Source organism: Siphateles boraxobius, unplaced genomic scaffold, assembly GCF_051911475.1.
Source record: "Siphateles boraxobius isolate OS27281-9 unplaced genomic scaffold, OSU_SipBor_1 6, whole genome shotgun sequence".
NCBI lineage: Eukaryota > Metazoa > Chordata > Actinopteri > Cypriniformes > Leuciscidae > Siphateles > Siphateles boraxobius.
The window spans coordinates 34,898,022-34,921,561 of record NW_027509186.1 but is presented as its reverse complement, the minus strand read 5'-3'; the positions used below and the strand labels follow the sequence as shown (position 1 = coordinate 34,921,561).

At 40.4% G+C, this 23,540-nt stretch overlaps 1 protein-coding gene across 1 annotated transcript; it reads left to right on the top strand.

The window, feature by feature from the left end:
* The first annotated feature begins 1,864 nt into the window (after positions 1-1,864).
* On the top strand, positions 1,865-5,343 carry LOC143715362 (E3 ubiquitin/ISG15 ligase TRIM25-like). Its single transcript, XM_077207097.1, has 5 exons — positions 1,865-2,422; positions 2,576-2,671; positions 3,031-3,264; positions 3,825-4,011; positions 4,794-5,343. Exons 1-5 carry the CDS (start codon positions 1,865-1,867, stop codon positions 5,321-5,323), a joined length of 1,605 nt encoding a protein of 534 aa, XP_077063212.1. The 3' UTR covers positions 5,324-5,343.
* The last annotated feature ends 18,197 nt before the right edge of the window (positions 5,344-23,540 follow it).

Here is a 23,540-nt window from a genome sequence, read left to right as displayed (position 1 = left end):
AACTGGAGGACTGAGTTGACTTCAGGATGCAGTATGACTGATTTTGCTTGATTTTTATTGTTTCATAAGTAAGCAGACGGTATTGGCAGAAACAGCTGTGAAACCATTTTAAATTTTTTAAAATAAACCTAATTTTTCTTTCAGTACATAGTAAAAATGTTTGTTTCAGATTTATCTTTATATGCCTCTTTTCTTCAGTTTGGTGTATAATTAATGTTGTAATATTGATCAAATAAAGAGAAAATAAAAATGAAATGGTGCGTTAATAACATTCTGGTGATCTTTTAATGAAGATGTGGCTGTTTTATAATATATTTTGGTTCCAGAATTAATGATCTATTTAAGATTATGTGTGATTATTATTTTTCTCCACAGCATCTGAATGAAATCCTGCTGTTCTTATAATCAAGAAGCATCACTTATTAAAACAAAAAATTATTTCTGAAAGATTTGATGCCAATGACATTGTACAACAAATATGAAATCATAAATCATTTAATCATTTTACACACAGATTTCTGGAAGTGTGTTAGAAGCAGTTAAAACAAAGAAACACATTTTCTTTATGTTATTACAATCCATTCAACTAGTCTGATTATTGGTGTCGAGAGATACGGTAAATTTTAAGAAAAGTACAAAGAGAGCATTAAAACTGCAAAGTCATGGCTTCACAAAAACATGTTTGTGGATTCGAGAGAAACGAAACCTATTTCCCTTCTACACTAACCTCTACTTGAGGATTCACACACTTACGGTTTTCCAATCTTAGACTCTTAAGCATTTGCCAATTTAAATCCAGAGAGCAACTTTTTTTGGCGGGGCATTGTAAAATATGAATATAACACCTTACAACAGTCTTAGAGTGGATGTCTGTAAATACTGTTTGAAACCTTTTCAAAGAGGCAGAGTTTTTAACATAGACCTTCTGCCAGTACATTGTAGAAATGTTTGTTTCAGATTTATCTTTAGATTTCTGCTTTCTTCAGTTTGGTGTGTAATTAATGTTGTAATTTTGATTAGATAAAGATAAAATAAAATGAAATGGTGCGTTTTGTGTTAATGGCATTCTAGTGATCTTTTGATGAAAATGTGGCAGTTTTAGGAACTATTTTGTCTCCAGAATTCATGATCAATGTGAGATTGTGTTTGATTATTATTTTTCTCCACAGCATCTGAATGAAAATCTGCTGTTCTTATAACAAAGAAGCATGACTTGTTAAAACAAATGATTTCTGAAAGGTTGGATGCCAATGACATTGTACAACAAACATGAAATAATTTAATCATTTTACACACAGATTTCTGGAAGTGTGTTAGAAGCAGTTAAAACAAAGAATTATTTTAAACCATTATTACATAAATTATTACAAACCATTCAACTAGTCTGATTATTGGGGTCGAGAGACACGGTATGATGTTATGCAAAGTACAAAGAGTAGAACATTAAAACTGCAAAGTCATGGCTTCACATAAACAAGTTTGTGGTTTCGAGAGAAATGAAAACTATTTCCCTGCTACAGTAACCTCTACTTGTGGATTGACACTCTTCCAGTTTGGTTAAAGCTGTAAAAGAGGGAATATTTTAATATTTGTTATTCTGTCAAATCAGGTAAAAACGTCATAGAGTCATTGACTAATGGTTTTAAGTCTTCTTGCTTGCATAGTAAAAGAACATTCAATTATTACTGTATGAGTTTGATAAGAGTTCCATGTTAATTTGGATGTCTTATGTTTATTCTTTTGGTTACGGGTTAAGAGTTTATGATTCCTTCATATTAATACACAAAACTAAGCATTTTGTATATTTTTATACATGCTCTTTCATTAATGATTTACATGTGTATTTATGTAGGCTACTCCAGAAATGTCTGAATCTGCAGCAAGTCAGTGTGTGGATCAGTTCAGCTGTCCAGTCTGTTTGGATCCTCTGAAGGAGCCGGTGACGATTCCCTGTGGACACAGTTACTGTATGAGCTGTATTACTGACTGCTGGGGCCAGAAGGAGCAGGGGCCGCCGTACCGCTGTCCCCAATGCAGAGAGAGCTTCAGTCAGAGACCTCTACTGAAGAAGAACACTCTGATAGCTGAGATGATGGAGACGCTGCAGAAGACGTCCCTACAAACGGCTGCTGTGGAGTGTGATGTTTGCACTACAGAGAAGAACAGAGCTGTAAAGTCCTGTCTGCGGTGCTTGGCCTCCTTCTGTCAAACTCACCTGCAGTCTCACTATCAATCTCCTGCGTTTATGAAGCACAAACTAGTCGAAGCTTCCAGAAACATTCAAGAGAACATTTGTCTCAGTCATGGGAAACTACTGGAGATTTACTGTCAGGATGATCATCAATGTATCTGTTACTTGTGTACTGATAATCATAAAGGACACAGTGTGGTGTCTGTGGATTCAGAATGGACTAGAAAAAAGGTAATATCAACAATAATAAAAAAAAATGCATAAACTATTTTAATATTATTATTATTATATTTCATTTTATTGGCTGTAATTTCGATTAACCTTGTTACACACCTTTACCATATTTTGTCTATTTTTGCCTATTTTTTATGTTAACATCCTCAGAAAGAGTTAAAGAAGATAAAGGTGTCGTGTCAGAAGCTGATCCAGGAGCGAGAGAGAGGTCAGAGGGAACTCAGTGAAGCTGTGAAGCTTCTTAAAGTATGTTTCTTTATATGTTCTTTAGTTTAAAGTTTGATTGAACACCAAAGTTGATATTTTGAATTTAATAAATGTAGATGTGACCAGTAGCTGGTTAGTGTTTAGCTCCAAATATTGATTAAAAAAATATGCTATAAAAGTGACATACAATTCATGGTGTTCTTATTGAAACTTTGGTCTTTTTTGAAGCTTGACCGCCACTAATGTCTACCTACATAGTTTGAAACAGATACAGTTTAATTTGACTGCTTGTAGATTTAGAGAATTTGACTAAAAGAAAACGAAATTCCATTATTTTGATTATTGCACCAATTTGAGTCACAACAATCTCCATGATCAGATCTTTGTGTCTCCATCAGAGTTCAGCGCTAGAGACCATGCAGGACATTGAGAAGGTCTTCACTGAGCTCATCTGCTCTCTTGAGAAGAAACGCTCTGAGATTAAAGAGCAGATCAGAGCTCAGGAGAAGACTGAGATAGATCGAGCAGAGGAACTTCTCAAACATCTGGATCAAGAGCTGACAGAACTCAGAAAAAGACAAGAAGAGGTTGACAAACTTCTGATTTCTGATGATCAGATCCAGTGTCTGAAGGTAATGAAAGTCTTTTAATGATCAGGTGTGTAATGATATATTGTAGGTCGCTCACCATTAATTGTTCTGTACTTTAAGTACTTATTTTATTCAGTGGAAAAAGTCACTTGTGCTGATGCCAAATTGTGAAAGTGAAAGTGAAAGTGACTCGTGATGGCCAAGTATGGTGACCCATACTTGGAATTTGACCTCTGCATTTAACCCATCCAAGTAAGTGCACACACATTAGGAGCAGAGTAGTGAGTAGTGAACACAAACACACTGCAAACGTGGATACACACACCCGGAGCAGCGGGCAGCCTTGAGTGGCGCCCGGGGAGCGATTGGGGGTTAGGTGCCTTGCAATAGGACACCTCAGTCATATTCCTGTCGGTACTGGAATCGAACCAGCAACCTTTGGGTCACCAGTCCAACTCTGTTACCATTAGGCCATGACTGCTCCCATTTTGTGGGACTGCTCCCAAATTGTAAGAATCTAAACATTATTCTGGTGCTTGTTTTGGAAAAGATCAGTTCTGCTTCACAAATTATGTTTGAATTATTTTTTTGTCTCATTTCAGAACTGTCAGTCTGTGTGTGTTTTACCTTCATTTAAAGATGTTCCCAGCTTCACTCAACAAACTCATCTGTCTTTTAAAGACATTTCAATCTCAACATTTAGACAGGTTTTGGAGGACGTCTATCATCAGCAAACAGCCAAAATATCACAAGAAGGTCTGAATGCTTCTTTTCCTTGGAATATAAAATGTGTCATTCCTACTATGTATGATTATACCTAAATATTGACTTTATAGCTGAGTTTCTTCTTGTCTTTTTAGTGTCTGTAAATAACAGCAAATAAAAAAATAATCAGATCAATAATACAATGACTAAAGAACATTCATGCAGTTCTGAAACTCTTATCTGATAATACCCAAATTAAATCAGTGTCATCAATTTACTTAAATGGAATTATCAGATGACAAAGAATATAGCAACAAATACAGATATTGACTCATATAGGGAAGTTATTACATCAAAGTAGAATGGAATCAACCCATTGAATGCTATATCAAAGAAAGGCTAAGCTAATATCTAAAGGCTATCACAAAAATAACATTAAATCAAAGCTTCAAATAAACCTATGCCAAATATATGCAAATATATATCATCAAGCATTATGTAATGAAGAATTTACTTACAGATGATGCTTTTACAAATGCAAAACAAAGGATGGCATCCAAAGATCGAGGAGAAGCTGACTGCATGAAATGTGATCACTTATATTTCTGGAGAACTACCACAGGGGGCGCCATAACTAAAACAAATATACAAAACAATACAAGTGACAAGTAAACTGAGGCAGAACAAATACATTTTAATAATTCTGTGTGTGTGTGTGTGTGTGTGTGTGTGTGTGTGTGTGTGTGTGTGTGTGTGTGTGTGTGTGTGTGTGTGTGTGTGTGTGTGTGTGTGTGTGTGTGTGTGTGTGTGTGTGTGCGCGCGCGTGTGTGTGTGTGCGCGTGCGTGTGTGTCTCTCTCCTCCTCAGATTTCTGTGAACTGCAACTGGTTCTAAACACAGCACATAAAAACCTCAAACTGTCTGAAGATAACAGAAAAATATCATGTTCGGATGAAGTCCAGCAATATCCTGATCAACCAGAGCGATTTGATGTGTTACATTACGTCTTGTCTAGAGAGGGTTTGTATGGTCGCTGTTACTGGGAGGTCGAGTGCAGTGGGAACGTTTGGATTGTATCAGTTTGTTACAAAGGAATTGGTCGTAAAGGAAACAGTAATGACTGTAGACTTGGCTTCAACAAGAAATCCTGGAGATTGTCCCGCTCGCAACAGAATGTCTATTTCACACATGGTAAAGCCCAAGTCTCAATCCCCTCTGTCTGCTCCTCTAGAATAGGAGTGTATCTGGATCACAGAGCAGGAACTCTGTCCTTCTACAGCGTCTCTGACACAATGACTCTCCTTCACAGAGTCCACACCACTTTCACTGAACCCTTATACCCTGCGTTTCTAGCTGGAAAAGGTTCATTTGTCAGGATCATAAAGAGCAGAATTTAAAAATATAATTTATCAGAAAACTACATTTAAAAAGACATGACTGTATTTGAAAGTTAAATTTACATGTCAAACATTAACTAAAAAATTTAATTCTGAATATGTAAAACAGTTTACTTAAATCAAATTGTATTTCAATATTTGATAAAACACCTGTGAAAAATCAATACTGGAAATTCCTTCATATTAAAATACTACATTGAGCCGTATTTCTTTACAACTAGAGGACTGAGTTGACTTCAGGATGCAGTTTGACTTTGATTTTGCTTGATTTTTGTTGTTTCATAAGTAAGCAGACGATGTTGACAGAAACAGCTGTGAAACCACTGTTAAAGGGACACTGTGTAGGTTTTTACGTATGTTATTATCTGAAATCAATATTTTTATTCATAAATATGTCCTCAATGGTGTACAAATACCTCTGCAAATTATCTGACTTATCCTCGTAAATGAAGAATTTATTATCTTTATGTACATGGGACAGGTAGGTTCACGGAGGCTTCCATGTCGTTCCGCCATCTTGAAAAACTATAATAGCAGAGAGGGTCAAAAAGTACCAACCAAACGCGTTTCCACAACGCGTTTTCGTTCAGACTCAGAGCAAGCGTCACGTGACTGAAAGCAGCAGAAACGGAGGAGGAGAGCAGTGAGAGGCGCGTTCCCGGCGGCAAGTTTAAACGGCTGTATTGCACTCCTATGATTGCTGATTGCTTTATTATTTGTAATGGCGGATCATACATATGCCGAGCCACAGGAGAAGACATCCTCGTCCCAAAAAAAGGCCAGACTTGAACGAAAAAGGAAACGTGACCTGAGATTGCATAAAACAAGAGTAAATATCGGGATAGCGTTTTCAAGGTGGAAAGAGCTAATGCAGCAGAAAGATTTCAGAAGAGACGCTGAAGTTGCCTGCTTTCTCCTCGACAGGTAAGTCAATGTTACAGTCTTAATACATTTTTTTGTCATTGCTTGGTTGTGTACTTTATTATATAGACAGTATAACATTTATAGTTAAAGTTAAACAGGCTCTTTGATGAATAGCAGCTATTGAGTAACGTTACTTTACTCAATAGCTGCTATTTAGAAGGTGCTAAAAACAAGGTTTGTAAGTTTACTCTTTATAACCTATAAATTCAGTAAGAATATAGAGATATAGTGATTGTTTTTGCATTGTTTGCACACCTAAGGCTACTTCAAGTTTTTAGTTATCTGACATTTTATGTTATTTATCATGTATACTTTGACCTCGCATTGAATAATACAGACGCATACAGTAATTTGGTATGTAGCCTATGCCTATATTTTTAGTTGTGATCATTGGAGAGGGTCAACAACTGCTGGAATCAATTTTTTTTTATGTAAGAATAAATGTTCAATAAACCATGATCTGATTTTCCCATCTGATTTGTCCAGTTATGATAGTACCCTTTTGAGTTGTAATACATCAACCCCCATCAAGGAAAAATGTGTTCAAGTTGCAAATGATTATAAGATAAGATCTAGTCCATTAGATGTACATGTAGGTATAACATACATCATGTTTTGCAGTATATTGCACTTGAGGCATTGCAGGCATCTCATGTATCAATGTAAAAAAAAAAAAACTTTATTTGTGATCAGAAGAAAATATTTCTCTCTGTAAGATTTTCTATAGCTTTCTTTTTTTCCCCAATAAATGATCAATTAGCTCAAGTTGTGAATTTGCTATGTGCATAAGATTGTACAGAGAATTAAAATTAATTTATACTACTGCTAGACACATAAATTGTACAAACCTCGGTCGTTTCTCTTCGCTGCCTTTGGAAACTTTCAATTCTATTTAGATCGTCTCTTGTAGCGGCCGGGCATCTTTGCCGTCGTTGTGTTGACTCTCGCGCTCCTCGTCGTCCATCTCCTCGCCTAGATCCCACTGATCCACTGCTTCTCTGTCCTCTCCCTCTACCTCTACCTCTCCCTCTCCCTCTTCCTCTCCCTACTGCTGATTCATCCGATGATGATATCTAACAATCACGTAATTTAGAAAATATAACGAATAAAGGCGGCATTACTACTAATTACAACAATTCATGTTTTTCAGTGTCAGCAACTCATACTGTAACATTCGTTTGTTCGTTGTGTCAAGTTGCTGTTTTTTTTAAGTTACAAACCTGTTCATCTGGAGAAAAACTCGATGAAGTGTTACTACAAGACATCCTGTCATAGCATTTTTGGTACATAACGGCAACCGTAGATGCAATACGCACTTGAAAAAGCGAGGCGCTGGAGAGCAAAATTCGTTTGAATGCAAAATAATATTTCACCACTGGATGGGGGTATTTCTCACACAGTGTCCCTTTAAAAAAGTTTTTAAAATAAATAGAAATGTTTGTTTCAGATTTATCTTTATATGCCTGCTTTTCTTCAGTTTGGTGTGTAATTAATGTTGTGATTTTGATCAAATAAAGAGAAAATAAAAAGAAATGGTGGGTTTTGTGTTAATAACATTCTAGTGATCTTTTTAAGGGCACACTATGCAGGAATTCCGTTTTTGTCAAACAGCGACCCCTAGAGTATTTTGTGCTATAGATGATGAACTACTGATGAGGATAATAATACGTTTGCCAAGCGTTAGCCTACTTTATAGTAATAACGTTAAAGTAGCCTACCTCGTTTGATGGCTTATGACATATTTTATTGGTTGCAGCTAAATAAATAAGTAAATAGCCTAAGCCTACTATATAATTTCATTTGTGTTTTTTTTGTGTGTAATGTTAACATTACAAAATGCCAGATGACATCAATAAAGTTACATGTACGTCGCATTATTTCATTACATTGGCCGTTATGATGTTGTTAGACATAATTATTGCAATTTATCACAATAGTTTGCAAATATCGCTCGTTTACACTATTTACAACATGTAGGCTTATTTATGTCCCTATAAGTATATGAGATATTGACAACTGTTCTCATGATAATCGCAGGAATGAATTTCAACAGTGAAAGCCTGACCGAGTGGGACTTTTGTCCGGTTCCTCACGCGGTCAGATTCTCTTTTCCTAGTCTCTTTCGACCGTGTTTTCTTTGTTTTTTCCATTGTCGAGTATCACGTCTGAAATGCGCGCAAGTCTCTTTGTGCTTCATATGTTGTTGTTGATGTGTGTGACACAGTGTTGCCAGATCTCGCGAGACAAATAAGCAACCAGGCCCGTGAAAACAAGCCCAAAACAAGCGACTTTTTCTCATAGACAGTAAAAGAGCTTTTTCTACGGAGCCCCCCTAGGTTCCGGGAAGAGAAAAATAAATAATCTGTGTGCACGGTTTTACAATCCGTGGGGACGGATAGTTTTAAACTGTGGGTACAGATTGTCAATTTACATCCATGTGGACAGATTGGTAAACTGTGCCCAGTTTTGTAAAACTGTGCACACGGTACAGTTTATTTTTCTTCTGTAATGAAGCTTGGCTGTCCATCTAGTGAAAAATGTTGGTACTGCGGCCAAATAAAATCTTACTGAAAGCTCATTTTTTGAGATATCAACCTAAAATTTGGAACACAACTTCTTCAGATTTTTGGCCTACATTTTCTTGCAGTTTTAGAGCAAAATATATTTTGTAATATATATATTTTATATAAAATATAAATAATTATATTTTTACATTGTTCATTTTCATAAACTCAAACTTGTATAACTTTTTTTCTGTTTCACTTTCATAATTTCATAATACTTCACTTCAACAATAATCTGGCAAATGTCTTCTTTAAAACAAGACCAACCATGGGTCTATATTCCAAAGCATTCATGAATTACAACCATTTTAGTTTGAATAGTGATTTTCATGTCTATGCGAAAAAAGGGGGAGTGACAGTTAAAGGGTTAAATGACATTAAACTATAATATCTATATCTAATCAATCAATCAATCAATCAATCAATCAAGGCCTAAACGATATTAAACTATAATATCTATATCTAAAATATAATTAATATATAAAAACTCTCCTACAGTTTTAGTCACCATCAGTCGCGACGGTCGCGACTCGCACGTATTTTCATTAACGTTACTCGCTGACGTTTTCCTAACCAGAAAAAAAAAAACGATTGCCCTGCTCTGCCTCTGATTGGCGTGTACTCATTGCCATCTGGGTCAGAGCTGTGACAAGTGAGTGTGACAAGTGGTATGTTAAATTATAGTTCATAACTCATTAATGCATTTACAATAGTCTGTTATATTAGAATGCATATTGAATTTTGTCACTGGTTAGAATTAGACAACGAGTAATATTAAGAAGTTGAATAAAGTTAATGCGGATCTTCGTCAGTATGGGTTAATTATTCGTCGATCTGTTGGTAATGCCTTGGGGTTTCAATAGGGGGATCGCGCGCGCGCTTCTCTTCCTCATAAGCTGGGTTAATACAAACGAGTGAAGGCGAGAGTTGTGTGTGTGTGTTTCTTCAACCTTCTCCCGTTCTTTTCCCCTTTTTAAGGTATTTGCCACTAACAAAGCAATGTAAACTCGAACACTTGTTGATTATATATTTCGTTATGTTACTGTGGTTTTATATGAGTAAAAGAGACGTTTTTGCACTGTTTAAAGAGTTTCGTGCTAACGGAGAAAATGTGTAACGTTAGTAACGTTATACTAGCAGCCGAAGACCTCATGGCTCCGTCGTGTCCGAGTCTCGCCATATACTAGTGTACACTTTGTCGTTGGTGTTTAAGTTAGCTACTGGTACGTCACATTTGTGCTGTAAGATTCATTGTGTATTTATCACTACAAGGCCGAGTTCATTTCATGCTGAGATAATGAATACTGTTAAAAATATATAATCCATTTTAGTTTTATGTGAGAACTCATTAAAAAAGTAGTATTAAAGGAGTATTATGTAATTTGATAACATTGTTTAAAACAATTCACATTGCATATGGTAATTTAGTTGAAAGGATAATTTAGAATGCATTAAGAAGATACTTGTGACTGTGGTTCTGAATCTGATGAGTGCATGCATATTGAAATGTATGTTTTTTGTATACATTGTTCAAAAACTCATTCAATACAAACGAGTGAAGGCGAGAGCTGCGTGTGTGTGTTTCTTCAACCTTCTCCCGTTCTTTTCCCCTTTTTAAGGGCACAACACTAATTAGAAGCAGGATGTGGGTGGGAAAAAACTCTGTGTATAGGGAAAGGGGAGAGACAGAGGGAACAGGCAAGACAAACTCCTACGTTTAAATAACATATAGAAAATATCTGCTTGACAACGAGCTGAACAACTACACTTTAGAAACAAGCCCAAAAAAAAACCGCGACTACCAATATTTGTAAGCGAGTTTACAGAAAAACAAGCCCAAAGTCGCTTATAGTAAGCGGACTTTGCAACACTGGTGTGACGTCGTTGCCGTACACCATGCAATGAGTCTCGCGAGATTTGTCGGGGGCTCTCCTCTCAAACTTGCATTGCTGGTTTTTCCAGCGGCGTGACTTTGTAACTGTTATATTAAGGTTCAATTCTTGCATAGTGTGCCTTTAATGAAAATGTGGCTGTTTTATGATATATTTTGTTTCCAGAATTAATTATTTATTTAAGATTGTGTGTGATTATTTATCTCCACTGCTTCTAAATGAAAACCTGCTGTTCTTATTACAAAGAAGCATCACTTGTTAAAACAGAAATGATTTCTGAAAGGTTTGATGCCAATGACATTGTAAAACAAACATGAATTCATCAATCATTTAATTATTTTACGCACAGATTGCTGGAAGTGTGTTAGAAGCATTTAAAACAAAGAAACACATTTTCTGTATTTTATTACAAACTATTCAACTGATTACCAAAAATCAAAAAAAGAAAAATCAAAAAAAGAAAAGAACTCCAAGGCACTCAAATGAAAAAGTTCAAAAGCCTTTATTATTGTGGCTTGGTCAAATTACCATCTAAAAAACTGCAACGCGTTTCAGCTACATGCCTTCTTCTGGGAGTTAAAAAAGGTCTAAAAAGGTTAAAAAGGTTTTTAACTCCCAAAAGAAGGCATGTAGCCGAAACGTGTTGGAGTTTTTTAGATGGTAATTTGACCAAGCCACAATAATAAAGGCTTTTTAACTTTTTCAATTGAGAGTGCCTTGGAGTTCTTTTCTTTTTTTGATTTTTGGTATTTAGTTTCCCATCCAAAGAGCACCCCTATCTTAACCAAACTTTTGAGTCCAGGAAGCGCTCCTCTACCCCTTCCTTTTTACTATTCAACTGATTATTGGTGTCGAGAGATACGGTATGATTTTAAGCAAAGTAGTGTCAGCATCCTGCCTCCTGTTGTTTGTCTCCAAGCCGCTAGAGGTCACCTGTGTTCCCTTCTGCCTTAGTTCTTCCTCGCGTGTCCTTGTTAGCGTTATCCAGGTCACCTGTGCCTTGTTTCCCCTAGAGTATTTTAGCAGTGTTTTTTCCCCTTGTTCCTCACTCGGTTTTTGAGTCTTGGCTATGTGTCTCATTCCGAGTCCTTCCGAGTTAGCCAAGTTAGGTGTTCTTATTTGACTTTGTTTTTCCTCCCCTCGTGGAGTTATTTATTTCTCTCCTGTGATTGCTTTTATTATCACTACAGCTAGTCATACCTCTTTCTGAGAAGAACTTTTGTTGGATTTCTTTTGACTTACAAAGTACTTTTACATTTTTTTTTTTATAAATCTACTTTGCCTGGAGTATTTCTTGAGTGTTTCGTTTGGGTCCATCATTACCTCCTCTGTGGCTAAGTGGTAGTTCTCTCAACTCACCCCACCTGAGACCTGAGTTCGAGCCCAGGTTGTGACAGAAAAACCGAGTCAGTCATGGATCAAGAGACCCTCGGTTCCAAGGAGTGCGCCATGAAGCCGTTCTCAGCTGACAAGAAGAGCTGATGACCAGTAATTCTCAACTCCTGGCCGATATGATGAGTTGTATCCGCCAGCTCTTTGAACGCCTCCCTAGTCCTTCACCTTCCTCCGGATCACCCCCGAGTGGTGACAGGCATTCTCCAGTGGCTGAGCCTCTGGAGCCCTTTGCTGGAGATCCAAGTTCCTGCCAGGGTTTCCTCACCTTCGAGCTCCAACCCTCAAGTTTTCCTACAGACCTTTCCAAGATTGCTAACATCATTACTGTTCTTTCAGACAAGGCCTTCTCCTGGGCCTCCGGCGTAGCAATCCCAGGAGGCCTGTTGTGATTCCAATGCGGCATTTGTGGAAGAGTTCAACCGGGTGTTTGAGCATCCTGTCAGTGGTCGGGAAGCTTTCAATTGCCTACTTACTCTCCGTCAGGGTTCCCGCAGCACAGCCATTGAATTTCGGACCATAGCAGCAAGGAGCAGATGGAATGATGAAGCGCTGCGGGTCTGTTTTCAGGGAGGGTTGACTGAGCCCCTTCAAGATGAGTTAGCCACCCGAGAACCAGCTGGGGATCGAGAGTCCCTCAAGCATTGGCCATCTGCCTGGACAATCGTCTGAGAGAGGGGAGAACGGCTCGCCACCAGGTGTCTCAGTCCCAAGTTCCTCTGAACACCTCTGTTTCTCCAGATTATGTTCCTTCGTTCAGAACTTCCCAGGCCCCTGAATGGCTCCAGGATTCCCCAGAGAACATGCAGTTAGGCCATTCCAGGTTTTCTCCCAACTAAAGGGAACGTCGCATGAGGAAGCGTCGGTGCCTCTACTGCGGGGTTACCGGCCACTTCCGCTTCACTTGCCCCGAGCTTTCGGGAAACACCTGTCCCCGGCCAGCTACAGGAGGGCTGTGATGGGGAAAATTAGAGCTCCTCCTACTAACGCTGTCCTTGCTATTTCAGCCACTCTGTCCTGGGAGGGCCACCAGCATCGGGTTCAGGCTGTGATCGATTCCGATTCCACAGGTGACTTCCTGGATCTAACCTTGGCTAAGGAACTTAGGGTGTACTCACACTAGGCACGGTTGCCATGAACCGGGCCCGAGTACGATAGTACCCTCTCCCCACTCCCCCTCTGGCCTGCACTCACATAGGGTTTCAGCATTCGTGCTGGAGCACGCTTACGTCATTATGGTGCGACGGTTTCGGGATAAACAAGAAGAGCGGCGCTCTCTGAACACAATGGAGTCCATTGCTCTGTTTTCTTTGTGGATAATTTTGTGTCGTTTGGTCCACGGTGGTCCACAGCCCTCTCACAGCCTGTTGTTAAACAGATGTGTCGCCTTAGTGGCGCGAAAATTTTCACGTAATCGTGCTGCTCGTATGAGGAGGTTTGCAAGGTACCAGCTGAAGTGCAGCAAGGACTTTGCAGCTTTGATTACGGACTACAGTTCCCGTACATCACGTGTCCTGTTCCGTGCCCCAGCACGGTTAGCGCTCACACTGCATGCGAACCGCGCCCGAGTCCAACTGAACCGTGCTCTGGCCCACCTCTTCCAAGCGGGCCAGGGCCGGCTAATTGAGCCACACCCCGGGCAAGGTTCGGAGCACTCACACTAGTCAAACGAACCGCGCTTTGGTGGTCAAACGCACTCAGGCACGGTTCAAACTGGCTAGTGTGAGTACACCCTTAAGATCCCTACCCAACTACTTCCTCAACCCCAGGGAGTAACAGCTTTGGATGGCAGACCTCTGGAACCAGGCAAAGTACAGAGGCGACTCAGTCCCTGCAACTCCCCTGAGTATCCTATTATCCTGGGTCACCCTTGGCTGTGCAGACATAATCCCCAGATCGACTGGCCTACTGGCACCATTATAAGCTGGGGTTCGACTTGCCATCTCATCTGCATGCTTCAGAGTCCCTTAGCCCCTAGTTCCGAGTTTCATGAGTCTGTCGACCTCTCCCGAGTCCCTAGTGTTTACCATCGGTTCAAGGCAGTGTTCAGGAAGTCCCGGGCTACTTCCCTACCGCCTCACCGCACTTACGACAGTCATTGATCTACTCCCTGGTTCCTGCCCTCCCAAGCGTCGGATCTTCTCCTTATCCTTCCCCGAGCACTCAGCTATGGACACCTACATTAGGGAGTCCTTGGCAGCCGGCATCATCCGTGCCTCTATCTGTTCGGGCCCGGGTCTTGCAGTGGGGTCATGAGTCGACCTTGACGTGCCATCCAGGAAGGGCTTGCACACTGGACTTCCTCCAGCGGAGGTTTTGGTGGCCGTCCATCAAGAAGGATGTTCAGGTCTATGTGGAGGCCTGCCCTGTGCAACCAGGGAAAGTCTACATGTCAGCGACCCCCAGGGACTGCTCCATCCCTTACCTGTTCCCCGCCATGGTCACACCTTTCTCTGGAATTTGTTACGGGTCTTCCTCCATCCCAAGGGCAACACAGTCATCCTGGTGGTTGAAGACCGGTTCTCTAAGGCTGCCCGGTTTGTTTCCCTGCCCAAGCTGCCTTCGGGCAAGGAGACTGCTACGGCTTATTGAGGCCCCAGCCAGCCTATTGTCTGGGTTCCATCCAGAGTCTAATGGCCAGACGGAACGGATTAATTAGGATCTGGAGACCATCTTATGTCTTGAGCCACCTATATAATTTGGGCTGAATATGCCCACAACACCCTCCAGTCCTCGGCCACCGGGTTGTCCCCTTTCGAATGGCAGTTTGGATACCCCCCCATTATTTCCAGAGGAAGAGGCGCAAGTTGGCGTTCCCTCGGCCCAGCGCTTTGTTCTACACTGTAGGTGGACCTAGAGGAAGGCCAGGCATACCCTCCTTCGGACCTCCCAGTGATACCAAAGCCAGGCTAATCACCGCCACCGGACGTCCCCTAATTTCCGAGCTGGTCAAAGAGTTTGGTTAGCCTCTAAGAACCTGCCTCTCCAGGTCTATGGCGTTATTTTTTAGTCAAAAGTTATGAGCGTGTAAGACATGCTCACGAGCACATTATGTTATTTCACACGCGCAAAAATGAACCTTCAGCTGGCATGATAAAAGTACTCGCGCACAAATTCAACAACCGAGAGGTGTACAGGTAGCTGCGAGCGCCTGGCATACTCACATAGGTTAACTCTGCTTGTACAGTGGAATCCTGCTCGCGCGCAGCGGGCTTCTGCTCGCGGAGTGATGTTTTGCTCGCGCAGTGGATTCCTGCTCGCTCAGCTGATTTCTGCTCACTCGAGTCTACATGACTTTTGACAATTTGGGGGCGGAACCAAGGAGGGCACTGACCCTCTTATGATTGGTCACTTTAATCGTAATCACAACCACAGGGACATCTTTGTACTTTGATTGACAGCTCTCATTACAGGAAGCACGGAGTCAAAGTATCTGACGGAGTTTATTTTTATTTTTATTGAAATATCAAGATTTACAGACAAACATGGCTGCATAACTTCCTTTTCTTTAGAATAGGATACAAGGACAATATAGTCAGAGGGAGCAGCTCTTAATGCAACAAGAATATAAATGTAGTCTTAGTACAAAAATAAGGATATTTGTAAGCAAAATAAACATTTTAATAAATAAACGGTAAGGAATTATAATATAACATGACATAAGGGGAGAATTCAGTCTTTGTTCATCCATTTATCTTAGTTGGGAAGTGTTTTAGGGTATCATATATTTTTTGTACTTTAGGACCTTTCAAAGTTTTTAAGGATTTTATATACAGTTTAAATTCATTTAAAAAAAAAAAAAAAACTCCGTCAGATCCTTTGACTCTGACTTCCTGTAATGAGAGCTGTCCATCAAGGTACAAAGATGTCCCTGTGGTTGCGATTACGATGAAAGTGACCAATCATAAGAGGGTCAGTGCCCTCCTTGGTTTCCGCCCCCAAATTGTAAAAAGTCATGTAGACTCGAGGGAGCAGAAATCAGCTGAGCGAGCAGAAATCCACTGTGCGAGCAAAACAGCACTCCGCAAGCAGAAGCCCGCTGCGCGCGAGCAGGATTCCACTGTACAAGCAGAGTTAACCTATGAGAGTATGCCATGCGCTCGCTCGCAGCTACCTGTACACCTCTCGGTTGTTGAATTTGTGCGCGAGTACTTTTATCATGCCAGCTGAAGGTTCATTTTTGCGCGTGTAAAATAACATAATGTGCTCGTGAGCATGTCTTACACGCTCATAACTTTTGACTAAAAAATAACGCCATACAGGTCGAATCCAACAAGCTTTCCCAGAAATACATCGGCCCTTTTCGCATAGCAAGGAAAGTTAATCCTGTTTCATATAGTTTGTTTCTCCCTCGCTCCCTTAGAATTAACCCCACTTTTCATGTTTCATTATTAAAACCTGTCTCGTCTTCTCCCTTTGTTTATTTGATTTTGTTTTTCTCCCCTAGTGGAGTTATTTTATTTCTCTCCTGTGATTGTTTTCATTATCACCACTGCTAGTGATACCTCTTTCTGAGAAAGAAAAAAAATTCTGAGAAGAAATTTGTTGGATTTCCTTTGACTTACAAAGTTTTTATTTTTTATCTCCTTTGGCTGGAGTATTGCCTTGAGTGTTTCGTTTGGGTCCAACATTATCTCCTCTGTGGCTAAGTGGTAGATCTCTCAACTCACCCGCGGGGGCCAGCCGCGCGGATAGTTGTAATGCACTGACAGCCAATCAGATTGCAGCATTGCCCCCACCGCTGTCCGTGGCACTGAATTTCTTTCCCTGTCCATGGTACTGAAATGCTGCACTAGTTATTCAAAATTTCACATGAAAGGCAGGTTAAAATCTACATCACTTCAGTCTGAAATGTGTATATCCTTTTTTTGTATAGATAGTTGTTTAAAGGAAGGCCCAAATTATATAATATATTATATATATTATAATTAGGATTTTTTTTTTGGCAACTGTAAATGTATAATTTGTTTTTGTAGTTTATACCACGTTTAAGGAATGTCATAAATGCTGTTACTTTGAAAATAATAAAATACTACTCCACCAGATTGTGAGTGTGTTTAATTATCATCAATTTTCTCCACTAGGATTTACAATGTACTGGTCAAATGAACTGAATATACTTTGATTCACTGATAGGAGACAGAACTCAGTGTAGAAAAGAATCATCTATATAACTTTTATTTACATGTAAGAAGGGAAAAAGCATGAGACATTTCAAGTAAAATGAACAGTTTCACTAACAACAATGAAGTTATGAATGTAACAAAACGAATGAAACAAAAAATCTGTTAAACTGATTTGCAACACTGACTTTCTATCTGAAAAACAGACAAACCCAGATAAAAGGCATCGGTCTATTCGAAAAGGCAGGTTGTAAGAATGAAAATAGTGTGCCATGATAAGATAAGTGTTGTAGAAAAAAAAGGAGCATTTAAGGTCATCCTTCAATTATAACTTTTTACAATGACTAAATTAAAATGACAAGTGTATGACAAAATAAACCAAACTAACTATTTACATTGGTACATTTTCATATTTACATCTATTCAAAATATATGTGCATCTATACAGAAGCCTAGGAAACCTATAAACCTACAGAACATATACACATCTACAATAATTTATTTATAAGTATAAACATTTATTTTTTCCTTTCATCCACCCATCTCTGCCTCTCTGCCTCATAGTAAGGAGACTGCTGAAATTCTTTCCAGTTCATCTCCTTGGCCATGCCCTTATCTCTGTATAGAGAGTACACTTTAGATGGGCAGTAGATGTATTTCCCTGCCACTCCAGGGAAGCCGGTATGGATGTGTGGGCTGTTTGGCCCCTGTTTCAGGTCCATGTGGCAGAATCTGCACCGGCGGCCTGTTTGCTGGGAGTCTGGCCTTTTCCTCTTTTTCTCCACCTTCTCCTCCACCCGTTTCTTGGTGGCCTCCAGCTCCCTCTGGAAGAATTCTGTCTGTGCAAATTCTCCAAAAGGCATGTTGGGGTTAGAGAGTCCCTCAGCAGCATAACTTTGATGCACCTTCTTTGAACAATAGAAGTAGCGCACAGGCCCTTGCTGGTGGAAAAAGTGGATGGAGGATCCATCAGTCTCATATTGAGACTTGGGCAGTCCACAAGCAAGACACGTCTTTGTCTGCCTTTTCTTTTGCTCTGGCCGATGCTGTTGCTGCTGCCTCTCCAAGATGCTCTCCACAATCTTCTCAATGGAGTCTTGTATCAGAGGTGCGGACAGGGCAGCTGCAGGTGGGTTCAGTATAGCCGGCTCAGTGGTGACCACAGGAACACTAGCCGTCTCACTCCCCTTTGTTAAAGAGTGCCACAGCTGCTGAGACTCCAGAAGTTTTTCCTGGCTTGTGTTCAAAGAAGAACTGGTGTTGAGGAGTTTTGCCAGGTGCTTCACATAGCGGGATATGTGCAGCTTGGTTGTGGGGTGCATCAAGCTATTGGGATCTGTGGCAGACTGATGGACCATTTCAGCAGAGTCTCGATCCACAAGCTTCAGAATGTCATGAGGCAACCGCGGAGAATGTGCACTCTCTGTATGCGCCAAGTCTTCAGCATGGATGGCTTGAAGACTGGTACATTGTTGGGGTCCATGGCCTGGTGCAGATGCTTCAGAACTTTCTCCACTCTATCCAGCAACTCTGTGGGTTGTGGTATTTTGGTCCTGCAGTGCTCCTTTATGTGCTGTTTTGTGGGATTGGCTGGATGGATACCACAGAACCTATAGGCATCCTGGAGCCTCTTTAGATCCTCCTGATCCACCACAGAGAAGGCTGTGGAGAGGAGCTGGCAGAAAGTGCTGAACAGAGGGTGATGCTCAGAGGTGCACTCCCGTGAAAAACGCCTCAGGCAGTGGAACAAGTCCAGCTTCACCACAATGTTGTGATTGAAATGTGACCGTGAGGCAACAGGTGTTCTCCAGCGGTCCAGAGGTCGCCCCAGCAACAATGGAAGGGGTAGTCTTCCAGGCATCCCAGTGTAGATGTTCACCAGGGATGCAGTCTGGGATCTTAAATGGAGCACAGCAATCCCTAAATGCAAGGCACAAAGATGTAGATCAATTTAGATTTTTTTTTAAAGAAACTGAATTTGTTTTTAGTAGTGCTGTCAAAATATAAATAATTTTTACTGTTTGTCATACATTTTAATCAAAGAACAAAACAAAAAGTAAATCACTCACTGCTCTTGACTGAATAATGTTTGTAGCTTTAGAGGATTAATTAATTATTATGAAGGATTAATGTATATTTAATTTATAATTTATGCAGTGAAGGCTGTGAAGTTTTTGATAGTTTTTTTACTTTATTCAATTACTGTATATATCCTACCTGACCTAAACATCATAAAGCACTGTTTACAAGGTTAGATGAGTCATAAACTATGAAAACAATAGCTTTTTGTGCTTTTTGACAGGGCAAATAAAAATCTGACCTGGTCTGACTGGGCCAATAGAAAATAAATTAATATATATTGAAAGTGTATTGAAGGCACAGGTAAATGTGTCATTTAATATAATGGGTTTATGTGAAGATTTTAAGTTTACTTAAATTAGAAGTTGTTATATTATTTAAATCCTTATAATAATAGTTTAAAGTTATAGCTTTCAATTATACTGTAATGCTGAATGCATATAGTTACAGTTTTTTTTTCAATCTTACACTAAATTTCTTGTTTGGGATTGGGAACTGTATGTCCACATGTACAGTAATGTTCACATTCAAAAGCATTCCAGTAAAAAGCAAATCAGTTTTTTTCAATTTACTGTTTACCAGCCTCTCTTAGTGAAAGACCGTGGTTGATTACATGGTCAATGATAGTGGCACGAATTTCATCACGAATTTCATCACTGACTGCTGTTCTTGCAACCCTTGGAATGCCACCACCACGCATTCTTACACCTCTACCTTGCCCTGTCCTTGGGCCTGCTCTTCTCCCTGGCCCCGCTCCTCTCACTGCATTTCTCACTGCACCTCTCACTGCACCTGCACCTCTCACTACACCTGCATCTCTCACTGCACCTGCATCTCTCACTGCAACTCTCACTGCACCTGCACCTCTCACTGCACTTCTCACTGCACCTCTCACTGCACCTCTCACTGCATCTCTCTCTGGGCCTGCTCTTCTCCCTGGGCCCCTTGCTCTTACTCTTCCTCATCCAGACATTACAGTGTTTGTCTTTTTCTGTTTCTGTTTCCAAAAACATCACTCCTCAAAGTCCTCCTTTTACTGTATAAGTGCCAATGTAATAGAAAAAAATAACCCCTGCCACTGAGTCTAAGCCAGACTGGAATCAGCTATGGTTGGCCCAATTTAACCAACATAAATTAGCTGTGTGTCAATTATTCAATTGTTTGTTTATTATCAGCTGAGATATAATGTTTTTGAACTGATATCATTGCAGAAGCAGAGGTTTTTATACGGTATCTAAGGTTTGGAATATTGTTTTTGCTATTGTGGGATAGTATGTGTTAACATTTGTAAATACTACAAAAACAAATCCATAATTTTGTTGGGAGGTATATCTTGTCTGTTAAGAAAATGTAAGCATTGCGGAAATGTGTTCACTGACTGCATATTGTGTGAAAACGACATGAAGTGTGTGAATGGTATGGCTACAAAAGACCGATGGTGTGCTAAGTGTGTTTAGAGTTTTGAAAAGGTGACAACTGGTTGGACAGGAAATAATCAATTTCATCAAGACATCAGTAGCGGTATTGGTGCATTTCATAAAAAGATGTCAATAAACAACTATTTAAAATATAAACGACTGTCTCTATGTAGTTATTAATCGCAATTAATTACAGAAAAAATGTGTGATTAATTTGTTTGTTTTTATCGATTGACAGCACTAGTTATTAGACATGACATTGGCTGTTTGAATGGCAGTGGTGAGCGAAAATATGGCTGTTCTCACCTGTCCATCCAGTGGAAGCCTGCCTTTTCCACTCCAGCATCGCTGTACCTCTTGGCCATTCCCTGGTACATCGGCTCCAAGGACCTCTCAGTTTCAGACTGAACCATCACCCAGGAAACAATCAGCCAGTTCTCATTCATGATGGCATAACTGGACATGACACCAGATGCCAGCGTTACTTTTCTTGTAACTTTCCTGGTGTGGTCTGACCTGAGGACCTGCCCAAAAGTGCCCTGCAGTAGTTTGGTCATGGCTGGCTCTTGACGTCTGAACTCATCTAGTAGGCAGTCGGTCAGGTAGAAGCTGGACACAGAGACTCCATGCCAGCCATCTTGGTCGCCATAAAGCCCGAAAGCACGTGGAGGTTTCTCCTTCCTCAGAAACTGCCCAATGATCCTCTGTCCATGTATGCCGGCCTCAGCATCCCTGACGCTTTCTATGGTATGCAGGTATGCCCGGTGAGCTCGCTCATACTTGAGGTGCATGAGCTCATTCACCTGGTTTGCCATATCGGTTGGTGACTTGCCACTGCGCCTCAGCTCATCCATCACAGACTTGCAAATTCAATTCAATTCAATACAAATTTATTTGTATAGCGCTTTTCACAATACACATTGTCTCAAAGCAGCTTTACAGAAATTGCATTTCGGAAATGTACATAGAAAAATACAGTTAGTTAATCAAGTATTAATTTATGGCATAACATATCGCCGGCTTTGAGTCGTCTCTTCACAGGCGTCGAGTCGTCTCTTCACAGGCGTTGGGGCATCTGAAGTCTCCGTGAGAGGCTGGATACAAACTGGAGCTGACGAACGCTATTTACCTCGGGACACAGCAGAAAGGCAGATGGGAAATAATTAGCATAGCTGATGTTCATAATGTTAATGCATTCGAACTGATTCAGCAGTATCAAAGGTTAAGCATTAAGTGAATGCTTGGTTAAAGAGATGCGTCTTTAATCTAGTTTTAAACTGGGACAGCGAGTCTGAGTCTCGTACAATATCAGGAAGGCTATTCCAGAGTTTAGGAGCTAAATGCGAGAACGCCCTCCCTCCTTTAGTGGACTTAGATATCCTAGGAATGACCAGAAGCCTCGAATTTAGTGATCTTAAAGAGCGCGATGGATTGTATGGCGATAGAAGGTCTGTTAAATACACAGGAGCTAAACCATTTAGGGCTTTATAGGTCAGTAGGAATACTTTGTAATTGATACGTAACTTAATAGGTAACCAGTGTAGAGATGATAAAATAGGTGTTATATGATCATATTTTCTTGATCTAGTAAGAACTCTAGCAGCTGCATTTTGCACTAACTGTAGCTTGTTGATTGAGGATGTAGGACAGCCAGCTAATAAAGCATTACAGTAATCTAGTCTCGAGGTCATGAATGCATGAACTAACTTTTCTGCATCAGAAACAGATAGCATGTTGCGTAGCTTAGCAATGTTTCTAAGGTGGAAAAAGGCTGTTCTTGTAATATATGAAATATGATTTTCGAAAGTCAAGTTGCGGTCTAGTATAACACCCAGGTCTTTTACTGTAGTGGATAAAGTAACAGGACATCCTTCTAAATTAAAGTTGTATTGTAAGGGATTTTGTGGGTAGTTTTTTGGACCAATAAGTAATACCTCCGTTTTATCTGAATTTAATAGCAGGAAATTACACGTCATCCAGCATTTTATATCATTTAGACACTCTGTCAATTTAGATAAGTTAGTGTTTTCATCTGGTCGTGATGAGATATATAATTGAGTGTCATCAGCATAACAGTGGAAATTAATTCCATGTTTTCTTATAATATTACCAAGTGGCAGCATATATATTGAGAATAGCAGAGGGCCTAACACCGATCCTTGCGGTACTCCATAGTCTACTGACGTTATCTTTGATTTTTCCCCATTTAGACAGACAAAATGGTAACGGTCTGATAAGTAAGATCTAAACCAGCTTAATGCCTGTCCCTGAACACCAGTGTAGTTTTGTAGTCGATCCAGGAGTATTTTATGATCGATAGTGTCGAACAAATGGCTTTCTTGTAGGTCAGGAATGCGGGCAGAAGGTTGGTAAACCGCTTGGGCAGCTTTTCAAGCCATCGTGGATTGTCAGCAAACCAGTTCCTCCGACAGGCCTTGCAGCAGAGACGTGAGGACAAGATGTAATACTGGCCACTGGTGCCAACTATCACTCGGGGCCTGCCCACACCTGCAGAGACCACCTGTGGATGAGGGCATCCATGCAGACATGGCAGGAGGTAATTGTTCCTCAACCTGACCATGATGTGACTCTCTGGCTTCCAGATGAAAAAAGGGTGGAGCTGGAAGAAGTTGGGAGATGGGAGCGCAGCCACAGTATCGACAAGCTCAGGTTGTGGAGGAAGACGCCACAGTGAAATTGTGTTCCCTGGGTTACGTACTGAACGAGACCCAGGCCACAGCCCGAGATCCTGAAGCTCTATCCTCATCCACAGCTTCTGGTGTTGAGAACAGCTCCAGTTGCTCATGTCGTGGTCATGCCCAGGC